The sequence below is a fragment of the Grampus griseus genome (assembly GCF_964374135.1).
Source record: "Grampus griseus genome assembly, chromosome: 21".
Taxonomy (NCBI): domain Eukaryota; kingdom Metazoa; phylum Chordata; class Mammalia; order Artiodactyla; family Delphinidae; genus Grampus; species Grampus griseus.
The window spans coordinates 12,355,453-12,369,913 of NC_139015.1; the positions used below are offsets into that span (position 1 = coordinate 12,355,453).

Consider the following 14,461-nt stretch of genomic DNA (forward strand, 5'->3'; position numbering starts at 1 on the left):
AGCCTCCTAACGTGCCTTTCCCCCCAGGAATCTGGAAGCTATAAGCCGGGCGGATTGCAAATGAAGTGTAATGCATTGTGGGACGTGTGTAAAATCGGAGCCTTCGCTGTGGGGGGGTGTGGGGGCGTGGGGAGGGCCGGACCCGCCGCTGGCGGTGTAGACGCCGACGAGGAGGGGCTGGGAAAATGCGCGCAGAGTCCGCCCGGGTCGTGCCCGCCGTAGACGGATGAAGCCGCGCGCTGCGCCCCGGCGCTGAGGCCCCGAGGATCGGGGCAGCGGGTCGCCCTCCCCACCATGAAGAAGACCCGGAGCACAACCTTGCGGCGAGCCTGGCCTAGCTCGGATTTCTCGGACCGGGCCTCGGACCGCATGAGGTCCCGCAGCGAGAAGGACTACCGCCTGCACAAGCGCTTCCCCGCGGCCTTCGCGCCCCAGGCTTCGCGGGGCTACATGACATCAGGTTGGTAACCGCGTCCCTGCCCCCAGGCCGGGGCCACGGGGCGTGCTCCGAGCGCCGCGGCCGGGGTGCTTCCCCGGGAGGACGGGCTGTGATGGATGCGATAAGTTATGGGGAAAGCAGGAAAAAAAATTAGCTCTCATCCACCATTTTGTACCTCCGCAAGATCCACAGCAGGCCTTCTCAATATGGGGTTGGAGAGCTATTAGTTAGGTGAAATCTGGGAGGGGGACGTGCCGGGCGTTTTGGCTGCACAGATAAATGACCGCCAGCTCGGGCGCCCAGCCTCCTTGAGCTTGTGGAAGAGCCTGCGCCCGCCGTTGCCCGCAGTATCGGGCTTGCTCGCTCCCGCATTGTGGCCAGTTATTATCCTAGTGGGTATTAAACAGCCTTTCTTTTTCAAAAGGGAACAGGTTCCATGCACAGTTCTGGATGGTTTGAGTCAGGGAAGAGGTCTCAGGCTGGTCTGCTTGCACGCAGGGAACTGTGTTGCAGCCCACTGAATGCATTCGGTGGGGTAATGGTGTGTATGCGGATTGAATGCTCACATGATTTTGTGTGGATTTAACATATGTTGCTTTGAATCAGGTTATAAGGAAAGAATGGAGGCTGTGTCATGTATTTGCATGTCAGACAGGAAGGACAAACAAAACGGTAAACGGGAATGAAGGATTTCATCTTAAAACGCATAGAAGCATTTCTGAAGGCGCCAGTTAGTTCCCTTTGGAAATACAGCGGATGGCTTTGCTGTGTGACTTGGAAACCCAGGGATAAAATACTTGAAAGGCTGAAGGAGGAAAATCCTGAAACTCTTCTCGTCGTTTTCTCCTTCCTTACTGTTGACCACTTGTATGTAATGATGTGTAAGACACCAATTTTGGTTTGTTTTTCATTCTGAATGAATTCATTTTCTTCTAAACAGAATGTCCTGGGAAAACCGAGGTTATATTTGAAAACACATCTATACCAAATCACTCTAAATCCTGGGAAGATTGCTTTAAGCTTGCAGTTGGTACTCAAAGTCTAGCTCTACTATCTTTCTCCTAAAACAGCAAGTTTAAAAAAAAAAAAAACTGGGGCCGGTATCTCATGCTTTAAAAATGTCTTGTGAGTGCATTTCTGTGAGTGTAAAACCTAAATAAAATAACCGTCTTTTTTACTGCAAAATCTGGTGACATAAGGATGTACTGTCTTGGCAATAAGGCTCCCTTGATTTTCCCTGTCATGAAATGCCAGATTTGTAAAGGAAGTGACAACTACAGTTTATACTTCAGTAATTGAAGTCAGTCACTGCTGTGGTCGCTTTATTCTTCAGGCTGGTGGCAGTAAATTTTGAAATACACCTAAATCCAAGTGTAACCTCAAAACGCTATGTCCATAAACCCATGTCTACACTGAGTGTTCAGATAATCTCAGGTTTCATATCCTTGGGGTTTGAATGTCTTCATTCCACACTGAAGAGTTTCGCCTCTTTTTTGCCCCTCTTCAGGAATCAGTACTGATACCAAGAGTGAGGCTGTAGGAGGGCAGGTGGCCATAATGTCTTCAACAAACCTGCAAGACTCTGTGATGATTTCAGGCACGTTCCCATGGAGCCTGTTTTCACCTATCTTGTCATAGCATCATTATGATCACATTTTTATTCTTTGCTAAAGAACTTCTCTGCTATTGCCAGTTTTTCAAGGCATTTTTGAGGGCTTGAGGAAGAAGCTTTTCATTTTCTTTGATTCTCTTATTTCTTGACTTGTAAATAGTAAGCTGGTCCTATGGGGATAGTGAAGGATCAGCTCTTTCAGGTTGGTGGTTGTCTGTGCAGGTTTCATGTTAGGTTACTACTGAGAAAAGAAAACCAGAAGGTGGGGGAAGAAGAGCTGTGTTATTCATTCAGCATTTTACGGAGTCTCCCCCCACCTCAAGCAAAGTGCCTTGCTAGATTCTCATGGGGCTGCAGGGTTGGGTATAATATGGTTTTGTCCAAGGATGGAAGCTGTTATTTATTCTTTATTTTAATTATTAGCCAATATGTATAATAAAAAGGGTTGGGGCTCATGGAAGGATAAAGTAAATATTAAGACAAACACCTACAATGAACACTGGGAGAGTAGGTGGAATCTTTCTCATACATATCTTTTTGGGGGAGATTGAGAGTAGCTTGTCAATTTCCTTTTCAAATATGGTTCCTTTCCAAATACCAGTGTTGATAGTAATAGATGGTATATTGAGACACTTTGACATCATTTGGGAGAAGTTGTCTTCCCCTTAACAAATGTAAGAAAGTCCACTTATATCAAGTTAGTGACTCTGGATACAAACAGAGCCTTTGTCACATAAAATGAAATAGAAAATGAAGCAGCTTAGAAACACATGAAGCTCTTCATACTTCTTCTTTCTGTTTGTCCAGTCATTTTGCCATAATAGCTACTAGTATTTATCATACTTATTCTCAGTAAAAAGAGGTTTTTTGTTGGGTTCAAAGGACAAGATAAGCTTCTTCAGAGAAATACTAAATGACTTGAAATAACTTCAGTGGAGACTGTTTTTAGAAATCCCCTCCAACAAATATTCCTTAAAAATATGGTGAAAATCACTGTTTTTTTTTTTAACTTTAGGAAAGGAGAGGTCCTTGGAAATTTGAATAGCTGTCCTTTTGATCTGGCCTACTATCGCACAGTAGGTATTTCAAGTTTAACTCTGTTTACTTAAGCCAAAATTATAGGCATTCCATAATCGCTTTCTAATGAGACAGAACCTTTTCAAACAGTCTTTTTTCACTAGTAAGTAACTACCAGTTTGAAATGTGATTTATAGCAACAGGCTTGACATTTAGCCTTGGCTTTGTCACGTACCTTTGGGATAAACTACACTTAAGCTCAAGAGGTTAGAATAGACACATATCAAACTTAAGGAGATCCTACAAATGGACAGTTAGAGAATTCTGAAACTTTAAATTTTGAAGACCATGCCTTATATGACTATTTAAGCCCCTGATTCATGCTACCAAATCGAAAATAATCCTAAGAATTCACAGGCCTCCTGGCAACCAGCAAGTTCACAGGCCATGAGATGAGTTCATTGTTCATCTTGAATATTAATTTCCCAAAGGTAGTTTCTGAGCAGAAGGGGGGAAAATCTTGCCTTTTGTTCAAATCAAGAGGAATAATAAAATGTGCATCCATGAGCTGAATAAGAAAAGGGGTTAGGCCAAATGCACGTGGGATTATTCTCCCACAGTTTCTAAAACTAGAAATTATGATATTAATTAACTAGAGAGAAAAGAAAACTCCCCATAAAGAGGCACATAGCTGTATAATCCTCAGGGCTTTATACATGAAAATATGCTCACCTACCTTCATGAAATGATTTTCAAGGCACCAAACCTTTGTTAATGAAGGTGTTAGAACCTTCTCTGTCAGGACCTTGTGAACTGTGACCTCTTTATACAAGTGATGCTACTTCACTTTCCTCTCCCCAAGCCCTGGGGATGGCTGCTTCACATGGCATGCCACCAAGTTTGGGGACATTTCATTGATCAGGACTGCAAAGTGATTTGTTTTCCACTATAAAGGTCCTATAGAGCATGTGCATAAAAGGCGTCCCCTGTGAACGAGACACCCCCAAAGTACTTTTAGATGGACGTTTGTCATGTTAAGGAACAATAAGGCAGACAATTTTAAAGGATTTGAAAAGAAAGAAAACACAAGCCGCAAACTGACATCTTGAGAAAATATAAACCAGTTTTGTCTGCCGATCTCACTAATATAAATCAGCGGGGAGGAATGGCCAGGACGCCACCTTGATGAGTTATTAGTTTTCATTTTATAGAAACTAATTCTGGGGCACAGTGGATTGTGGGGCCCAGTTCCTTACGTTCTGTTATTTTGAGAGTTTTCTGGGAGTGGAGGATGGGCACCTGAGGTTCTAATCTGGGCCTGCCCCAAACCAGCTGTGTCCCTGGCGGGTAACATGACCTCTCCCCGTCTGGAACGGGCCCTCCTGGCCCGCATTTCCATTACAGAATTGGGCTCCGCAGCGCCTCTGTAATGGGCAAGCCCAGGATTTCTCAGCACTTACACAGAAATCGTTAGAAATAACCTTTGCCCTTTCTGCTTATTGGAGTCATGTGCTTCCGTATGTGGGGTGTGTGGGAATAGCGCTCATTTTGCAATGGAGTCTTATTTCCTGTCATCCCCAGATGTTACATTAAGTGGCTGCATTAGGGCTTGTCCTGGTGACCAAACTAATGGGGGTGAGGGGACAGGGATGAAGCCCTGGCAGGTTCCGATCACGTGCAAGTTTTCATGAACAGCATCCTGTTGCCTCCTTATACCTCCTCGCAGAGATACATTTCCAGCCTCGCTGCTCCAACTGTGCTTTAATTTGAAACTACCTGTGTTGACTCCTTTCATCAGGCCTGTGGAAGTGAGGAATATTACACTTGGTGGTGAATGACTTTATTCTTTATTTCCCAGGAGAACGTGAATGTGCTTACAAAAGGTCACCTCTCTTGGTATTTCAACATCTTTTACACTCTTGTGAACGTTTTTATTTGAAAAAAGGAATATGAGTATATTGTATAAAAACCTTAGCATTTTTACACCTCCAGAGCAATTGTGGCTTAAATTCTCTATAGCCCCAGAGAGTTAGGGCAGTTCAGACAACTGTATGTTCTTTGGTACAAGATTGCTTATGCTGAGTGCAGCTATAACCAAGGAGCAGAGTCTGGTTGGATCCTCGCCGGTGGGTTCAGATGCCGACTTTTGCAACTAGGACAGGCTTTGTACATCAGTCATAGAAACTGCGTGATGCCTAGTCTATCAGGTTTAGAGTAGAGGTTCTTGTCGTTCGTAAGACTATAGACTATAGTCAATGCTAACTTAACCTTCACCACAGTAACATGGGAGAGAAATGGCATGGGTAATTTTTTTTAAGTAGATAGTGAACTTTTCCTTAAGTAGTTAATCCCCAGACTATTTTTATTTGACATTGGAATGCACAACCAGTTGGCCAGAAAATCCCATTGATTTCTACCACCTAAATATTTCTAAAATCTCCCCCTCCCTTTTCATCTCTGTTGTTGAAATCCTTCTGTTCTATTACAGTGTCTTCCGAACTGACCATGTCCAATTCTTGCTCTACGGGTCCCCAGAGGGGTTTTGTTTTTTATTTTTTTAATCCCTCCTAAAGCAAAACTGGTCATGTTACTTTCCAACTCTTTTCAACGTTTCTCATGCCTATGGGTGAAGTCTGAGACCAAGGCTCTTCATGGCGTGACCTCCCCTGCTTTTCCCACCCCTCCTTCCATCCCTCCCCCACCACCCTGCACTCCAGGCTCTGGAAACTCTTTGCCTTCTGCAATATCTTGTTGCCTTTTGTGATTTATGTGACACCTCTGAGAGTGTGCTCGCCATCTTTAAAAGTCTGATATTTAGCTAAAATATATAAGGCTCATCCAGTTTAGCCTTCCAGAACAAGCTCATACACCCCTTCTCTTCCTAGAGCGAATCCCTCGTATGACGGTTGTTTTGTACTTGTGTTACAACAGCATGGTGACATTGTGTTGTACCTCGGGTTTACTAGCCAGTGAGTTCCTCAGTTACAGTATGTGTTTTATTCACATCTCTATTTTGCCAGCAACCACAGAGCTTGACACATATCAGGGACTCAGGAAATATTTATTGGATAAATGAATAAAACATGGCTTCTCTTAAAAACTTGGTTGAGGAAATGTCTTGAACTCCTAATGTGCGTCATCCTTTTGTAACAGAAGATTCTACTCTTCAAGGACTTCCTATCGTGGCTGGTAGGACCAGCTCTCAATGAGTTGACCATTAGAAAGCAGGAAATACTGGAATATAATCAAGAGTTAAGTGGGTTCTTCATGACATTCTTTTTTTTCTTAAATTCCACATATATGTGCTAGCATACGGTATTTGTCTTTCTCTTTCTGACTTACTTCACTCTGTATGACACACTCTAGGTCTATCCATCTCATTACAAATAGCTCAATTTCGTAAGACAGGAATAAAGACACAGACCTACTAGAGAATGGACTTGAGGATATGGGGAGGGGGGAGGGTAAGCTGTGACAAAGCGAGAGAGAGGCATGGACATATATACACTACCAAATGTAAGGTAGATAGCTAGTGGGAAGCAGCCGCGTAGCACAGGGAGATCAGCTCAGTGCTTTGTGACCACCTAGAGGGGTGGGACAGGGAGGGTGGGAGGGAGGGAGATGCAAGAGGGAAGAGATATAGGGACATATGTATATGTATAACTGATTCACTTTGTTATAAAGCAGAAACTAACACACCATTGTAAAGCAATTATACTCCAATAAAGATGCTAAAAAAAAAAGAGTTAAGTGAGGTTGGTTGATAGGGTTGGTGTAAGTGGAATAGGACTTCAGAGGAGAGATGTCAATTAAAAAAGGCTGCCTGGAGGGAGGACTTACTTGCTTCTCGAAGGACTGGGTAGGATTTGAAGAGCAGAGAAGGCGGAGGACTGGGGGAAGGTTGTAGAAGCAGTATGAACCAAGACATTCAGCTGGCAAGGAAAATGTCAGTGTGAAATTTGCCATACTGTAAATTTGGGATGTAACTAGAAATAATGTGTAGCTAGATCAGGTGGGCTCTTGAAATGTAGGTGGAGTTTATCGGGGTAGGAATCAGATTTGTGAGTTTGGGAGAGAAATAATGAAAGGAGCATCTTAGGAAGAGGTGTCTGGCTATGGCTTACAGGACAGATGGAAGAGATGGGAGTTGGGAGGCTAGGGGACCAGCTGGGAGGTGGTTGAGGGAACAGAGGTTATCAAGCAGTAGGGTGATGAGGGACCACCCAAGAGCAGTGTTTTGCAACACTGCTAGGCATTAGCACACCACCCTTAAGAATTTGTAAACCATGTCCATATACTATCTGTGCTATTATTTAGTTAATACTTTTCTTTAACTCTACCCACTTTATATTTAAATGGATGTAAAAGAAAAATTTTTAATTTTATATGAAATTATGGGTTTCATTTGACAATTATTTTTCTAACCCCCATTACAGTTCATATATTCCTATTTCAGTAAAAAATGATTCAACCAGGTACCACCTGAAATGCCCTCACATACCTGAGTGGTACTCATGCCTCATAGTGAAAACCCGTATCCAAGGAAGGAGGGATGGGCATGAAGGGCAAAGGGAGCATCTGTGAGGACCAAGAGGCTGTTCCTTTAAGTGACTGGATTGAAGAGAGGAGAGAAAATCAAAGGTGAATCAGAGATTTTTGTTGGAAGAATGCAATAAGTGACCAGGAGGCTGGGGGAAATGGAGCAGAAGATGAGTTCTATGTTGGACGTAATGTTTTGGTTGTCCAAGCAGAGAGGTAGGCACTCACGTGATTGGTAGAGGCTCCAGGTATAGTTTGGGGGTCAACCACTTAGCAGTGTTAGTGAGAACACGGGAATAGTTTAGCTTTTGTACTTTATGTTCCGCTTCTTAGAGGGGAACAGGTGACTTGCCTATTTTTATTTCCAGCAGATGGAGGGTCAGTTGGATTCCATTAACACTGAGTCCTACTTAGGTTTCTGAAAACCTGGAGACTCAAGGTTAGGATTGCTTGGAGATCATCTGCTCTCTTTTCCTAAAAGTGAAGAGCTTTTTAATGCTTGGATGTTTTTGATTAGTGTTTGCATTTATTCAGAAGCCATTGTAGTGTTGATAAAAGGGATGTGCTTTTGGTATCTCTAGTTCTGGTTTGCAAAGGGTTCAGAGCTATGCAAGCAGCAGCACAAAAGACTAGACCAGCTATGTAAATAACATATATTTCAAACATCTGTCATATACCAATCTAGTTGAAAATTTATGGCTTAGTTAACACATATACACAGTTAAAATCTCCATTTATCTTCCTACTTAAATCCATGATGGCCCCTCCAGGCCAAGTTTTCTCTTTTTGAAGATAAAAGAGAAATATCTGGCAGGTGCCTGTGGGCATTAGAGGTAGCAGGGCTTAAGCCTGGCCGTCTCCTTCTGATGGCCACAGTTTCAGAGGGAGGACCCTTCTAGCTTTGTAATTAACACCCTCACCTCACCCCTACTGCAAGTTCCTGTCTAGTTGATTCCCCGAAGAGAGCTCACAGACCAATTCATTGCTTTCGGCACATCCAGCTTTTGCTTTGAAGTCATTTATTTCGTTATTAGGTGAAATGAAGGCTGCCGCAGCAATTGAGGTTCTGTGGATACTTGTCATTTTTTTTGGCTGTCCAGCATCTGAACCCCCTTCCCCTGTCTGTATCTCCCCACTGTTGTGGGTTGAACGTGTGCCCCCGTAAACCCCTGGTAACCCTGAATATGACCTTATTTGGAAATAGGGACTTTGTAGATGGAATTAATACGTGGTCGTACTAGAGTCGGGTGGGTCCTGAATCCAGTGTGACTGATGCCCTTATGAGAAGAAGAAAAGAGACGCAGACACAGGGGAGACGTCCATGTGAGGGTGGGGGTAGAGATTTGAGTGATGGGTCTACAAGCCAAGGCAGTACAGGGATTGTTGGCAACTGCTAGAAGCCAGTGGAAAGGCATGGAAGGGATTCTCCCCCAGAATCTCCAGACGGAAACAATCCTGCATCTGACTCTTGGCCTCCAGAGCTGTGAGAGAATAAATTTCTCTTGTTTTAAGCCACCCAGTTTGTGGTACTTTGTTTCAGCGTCTTAGGAGACCAAAACACTCACCTTACGGACCTTGCGGGGAGGCAGAACCTCATTTCTCTATGTGGACACCGAACTTGGCCATGGAATTGCTGTCCTGGCCCGCCTGGCTCAAGGTCATGGTTTCACCAATTACACAGTCCTTTCCAGACTCTGCATCTGGTGCTTGTGGGGCAGGGTAGGGGGGCTCTGGGGCACGTTCCCTGGCTGGCAGTTGTGTGGCAGCAAGATGGCATTCTGCAGGCAGTGTCTCGTGTGTGGCAGTGGAGGTGGATGCCAGCTGCAGGGTTTGTGCTTGGCGTGACTACCGAGTTCCAAGCCCAGATCTCCAGGCCTCCCCGCAATCCTGAGTTACTCAATACTTTTCAGTAAATTCCTTTTTGGAGAGGCCGTGTAGCAGAGTGATTTAGAGCAGACATGTAGTCCAGATGGCTTCATAATCCAGCCTTTCCAGTACTGAAAGGGTAAATTTGGATAAATTACCTATTTATTCAGGGCCTCAGTTTCCTTACCTGCAAAATGGGAATAATAATTTTATGTATCTATGAGGTTTGGGGTGAATTATGTGAATTAATATATGTAAAGCACTGCATTGGTTTCCATGCATAAGAATGGAAGAACCCCAAAGGAAGCAAATAGACTCTCAACAGGATCTCAAAGTTGTCACTTCAAAGTATGCTGTCAAGAATAAATTGCATATGAGCTACACAAAGAAATATAGTTGAGTTTTACTTTGCAACCACGTTGGCTTCATTTTGTAAAAGCTTCCGGGGTCCTTGTTTCCATCTCTCCAATAACACCCAGTTTCCCTCTTCCTTGCATCTAGCTACTTAGTGTTTAAAACTCAGTTCCAGGGAATTCCCTGGTGGTCCAGTGGTTAGGACTCTGCCCTCTCACTGCCGAGGGCCGGGGTTCAATCCCTGGTCGGAGAGCTAAGATCCCGCAAGCCGTGCAGCATGGCCAAAAAGAAAATATAATCACTCAGCTCCGGTCTTAGCTCTCGAGGAAGCCTCTTTGGCCTGGTGGACTGTTGATTGAGCTGCCCCTTCCCGGTGCTCCCGTAGCACCCTTGTCTGCCTCTGACATCATTTACGCATCTGTCCTCATCTTCTTGTCGGATCTTCCCTCTAGACTGTGAAGCTCTTTGTGAACTTGGCTCTAGTCTCACTTGGTTTTGTTCCAGCAAGTGCTAGGAATGTAGTAGGCATACAGTAGGAATTTAAGTGTACAACTATGGGGACCCATTGTCTTGCGAACATTTTTGATAGTTTCAGTGAAATCTCTGACCTCTTTGTTTCACTTCCTTCTTTAACCGCATTCACATTCGTAGTTAGTCCCCTGGGGACTGATGATAAGCGGCCTCCAGGGTCCTTGTGTCCTATCAGGAAGCCTGATCCATTCACACTGGGCCAAAGGAGTGAACGCTGGGGCGTTTTAGATATCCACTGGGTTGTACATATACAAGCTTCTGTCTTGGGATTCTAAAAATTCCAGCATGGATGTTCCATGAAAAAACAATATATCTTTTTGGAATCCACCGAACTTCTAAGATAAAACATCACTTTAGGTTAGATGCTGGCGCTTGTCATGATAGGGGGGCTTCCTGTGAACCTAAAGAACTCATTTGAATTTTCATTTTGATTGGTTTTAAAATAATTGAAAGGAGTATTTGGACCATCTTTCCCCCCCACACTTGCTACGTGGTTATTTATAATGAAGGCAATGGACAGCTGTTGATTATCTTAAAAAAAATAAAAAGTTTTGAAAAGTCCACTTAGCTAAGGACTTGAACATGCCCGGAAGAGCCAAACAATGAAGATGGTTGTAGTGTCAGGTGGACTTTTCCACATTTGTAATAGTGGCTTCTTAGTTTCGTAAAGTGCCTTTATGTAGTGGCAGAGCTTTTTGATTTAGGGCTTTGAAGTCAGACAGGACATCGGGGTCCCGCCACCCCCCTGCTGCCTGTGTAATCTTGGCACTGTATCCTCTGTTTCTCATTTATAAAATGAGGATACAGTAGTATCTAATTTATAGTTGCTATGTGGATTAAATGAGCAAATGCATGTAAAATAATTAGCAGAGTGCCTGACGCATAGTAAGAACTTAGTACATTTTTGCTACTGTATTATTATTTCTTGGGGGACACAACTCTAAGAGAGTGATCCACTCCTAAATATTTCACACCTGAGGCTGTAGAAGAAGGGAGATGACAGGCGACTTGTCCAGGGTCGGGTAGAGTTAAAAAAATCGGAGTTCAATCTGATTCTTATACTTTGGTCCTCATTTAATCACAGATCAAATATTCCATTACCTATTGATTTGGGTATGTGGTCTTCTAAGAAATCCACAGAATTATTCACTTACCTAAGGGGACTCACTTGTCCTGGAGTTTCCATCTTAGGAAGCATGGTGGAGAGTCATTGTATATTCAGTATTCCTGTGAGTTAGAAATCTAAGAGAACTTGGCTTCACCTAAAATCAGGGAAATGGTGCCCCGTCTAATCAGAGCTATTGACTTGGACTTTTCCAAATAAGGTAAAGAGAAAAAGCCTCTTCCAAGGTTATGGTTGAGCTGTGTGTTTGTATGCGTTTGCGTTTGCAATAAAACGAGTATCGCAGAAACGCAACGTGAGGAGGGAAAGCTGGGAGGCTAAGGTACATCTTTCAAGGGCAGCCCCGTGCCTTCTCTCCTCCAAATCAAGTGCATGTTCCTCCCTTGGTGAGCTTTAAATAGTAGTGATGGTCCGCTGGAATCTCAGGTCAGCACGTACCCCTGGGTTGCGGAAAGGGAGTGCCACACTTTGGGATCCGCTTTTCACGTGTTAAGATTTCAGCAGCTTTCCTTCTAGCAGATGGTTTGGCAGCAGGACTCGGGGCTCTGGGATGACAGCCTGAGCTGGGGGAGGAGAGAGGGTTTTCCCTCCTCCGAAGCTTTCAGAGCTGCCAGCACCTCCGCTTCACTTCACTGTAGAGACAGACACGCCGACCCTGGCCAGCCGGGATTTGGGAATCCAAAGCTTCCTGTCTTCAACACGTTGGCCCTCCCCAGTTCTCCCTGCCTGCAAGTCCAGTGAAAATAGCTCAAGAAGAACCTCAAGTATTGATATATTAAGCAGCTTGCCTTACAGGGTTGCGGCCGACTAATTGAACTTCAAAAGCCTCCTCTAATTCTAGAGCCGCAGTATGACAAGAGCCTTGGCTTTTGCTGGTGGAAGCGTGGTTTGGGGAGGTGGCAGATCTTGCTTTCCCGTATGTTGTACCCTGCTTGGTGTGGGTGGTTTCAACATGTGGAGAATTTCAAAGAACATTTGTTCAGGATGCCAAAGGCAGAGTACGTGATGGTGTACCATCCTGAGCGGAAGGGCCAGAAGTGGAGGTATGCACTGTCAGGTGCCACCGGAGGTGGGAAAGCACCTTCTCTCCAGTGAAGCTGTGCAGAGCGTCATTGGGCTGGGGCTGTGCTGAGGGCCTAGGAGAGCTGTGGTTAATCCTTCCACAGTGCTGTGTAGACAGGCCCTGGGAGGTTTCTGTTGAGCCTGGCGGTGGGAAGCCGGAGGTCAAAGGTCCTGGGCCATGAGCACAGCCTTCCTCTGTTGGTCTGAGGACATGCTTCCTATCAAGATAACAGAGTTCCTGTGTGCTCCTGAAATGTAGACATGAAGAGGGAGCCTTTTTACCCCCAATTCACTTCCCCCACAAGGAAGGGAACCAGTGTCTACTGAGCACGTACTTGGTACCAGCCAGCGCATGAGAATGACCTCATGTAGTCTCAGAACAACCCTGGGAGGCAGCCACTAATGAATATCTGAAACATCACAGAAGACGACACTGGGATTTTATACATGCGTACACGCTCACACGCTCACACACTTTAAATCTTGTATGTACTCGACTCTTAGTCTACATGCCACCTGTTAGTAAAATTACCTTCTTATTTTTATGTAAACGTTAAATATTTTCTTTCACTACCCCAGTGGTTCATCTTGCACTTGCCCTAAGGAGCTCGCTTGAGAGGCCTGGCTTGTACCGAGAGGAAAGATTTCAGAGTTCCCTGCCTATTCTAATGAGTCTCACCTCAAATATTTGTGTATGTTATCGGCAAAGAATCTACTCTGCCAGCTGATGTTCTGAGAGTTACCTTGCTTTGCCTAAAGAACCGTAGAGTCTCCTAAAACCTGACAGGGCGTTGGGGGGCGTGGGAGGCTATTGCTGGAATAGTTTTGTGCTGCTGTTTCTTACCCTTCCTCTTCTCATCACGCTGGAGGGGGTGTCTCATCCATCCGCTGTGAGTTCCTCGCTGTCTTAATTGGCCCGGTGTTATCAGGAAGTGTCTGTCCTGCAGTGAACACCCCTGATTCTTGGAGGAGATGAAATCGCTGGGCTTGCACAATTCCTAGGCACAAAAGGCACCGGACAAGAACATGGAAACTTCAAATGGAAAGAAGTCCCCCCACGTAAACATAATTTCATTCATTCGTAAACCATTTTCTTCTGCTGACGCATTCTCTTCTGTACTTTTTCTGTTAGGAAAAACTGAAGAAACATGAGATTTCGTGCCGTCTAACTTTTGCCATCTGTTGTAAGAGTTTACACTGAGCAGTCATTCTGAGCATCGCAATAGGCCAGGGTCCAAATAATGGAATAATTTCACAGTACCCAGCACAACAATTTAAAATAATGCTATCAGGGGTCAAAAAAGGAGGAGTTATATGGGTCTGAATGGTATAAGATAGGAGTAAGTCCAAGATAGTCAAGACAATAATAAACTAGGAATTTTGGTGGATATGACTCAAAAAAAGTATCGATGGTTAAAATTGAGTAAATGAACTATAACTTTGATAAGAGTCAGTTAACTGGCTTAGAACACATCAGATGTGTTTTATAAAATCTTCGATTTGGGGGAAAAGAAAAAAATCTGTCCTTGTGATTTCCCCACTGAGAAAGTCTTTTACAGTTTCTCCTAGTTTTTCAGTGGTCAAGGAGGGTGAGTTCAGTAACCCATGGCAACGGAATGAATGTGAATAATATGAATGCGGAATCTCCATTTAGTACTTCTGCTAGTAGGAGGACTTGCAGGATTTAGCACCTGCATAATCCTTGGAGTACGTAATACTTAAAGTAATACAAATACAGGAGCCAACTCCCATTCTTCAGAATATTTAAGAACAGTCCCAAAGCTTTATGATATACTGTGTATTTTCAATAAAACAAAAATTGCTGTTAGACACTACGTAATAGTTAAAAATTATATCTCTTCTTAACCCACCCCCCAGTTTTATGGCTAGTTAACTAGCGAACGCTTAAAATTCTCTA

At 44.1% G+C, this 14,461-nt stretch overlaps 1 protein-coding gene across 1 annotated transcript in view; it reads left to right on the forward strand.

The window, feature by feature from the left end:
- The first annotated feature begins 279 nt into the window (after positions 1–279).
- The window catches only part of STOX2 (storkhead box 2), a 102,784-nt gene continuing 88,602 nt past the window's right edge, over positions 280–14,461 (forward strand). The window contains exon 1 of the mRNA XM_082680458.1: positions 280–460. Coding sequence (XP_082536584.1) covers positions 295–460 — 166 coding nt within the window. The 5' untranslated portion in view covers positions 280–294. The remainder of the gene's footprint in view (positions 461–14,461) is intronic.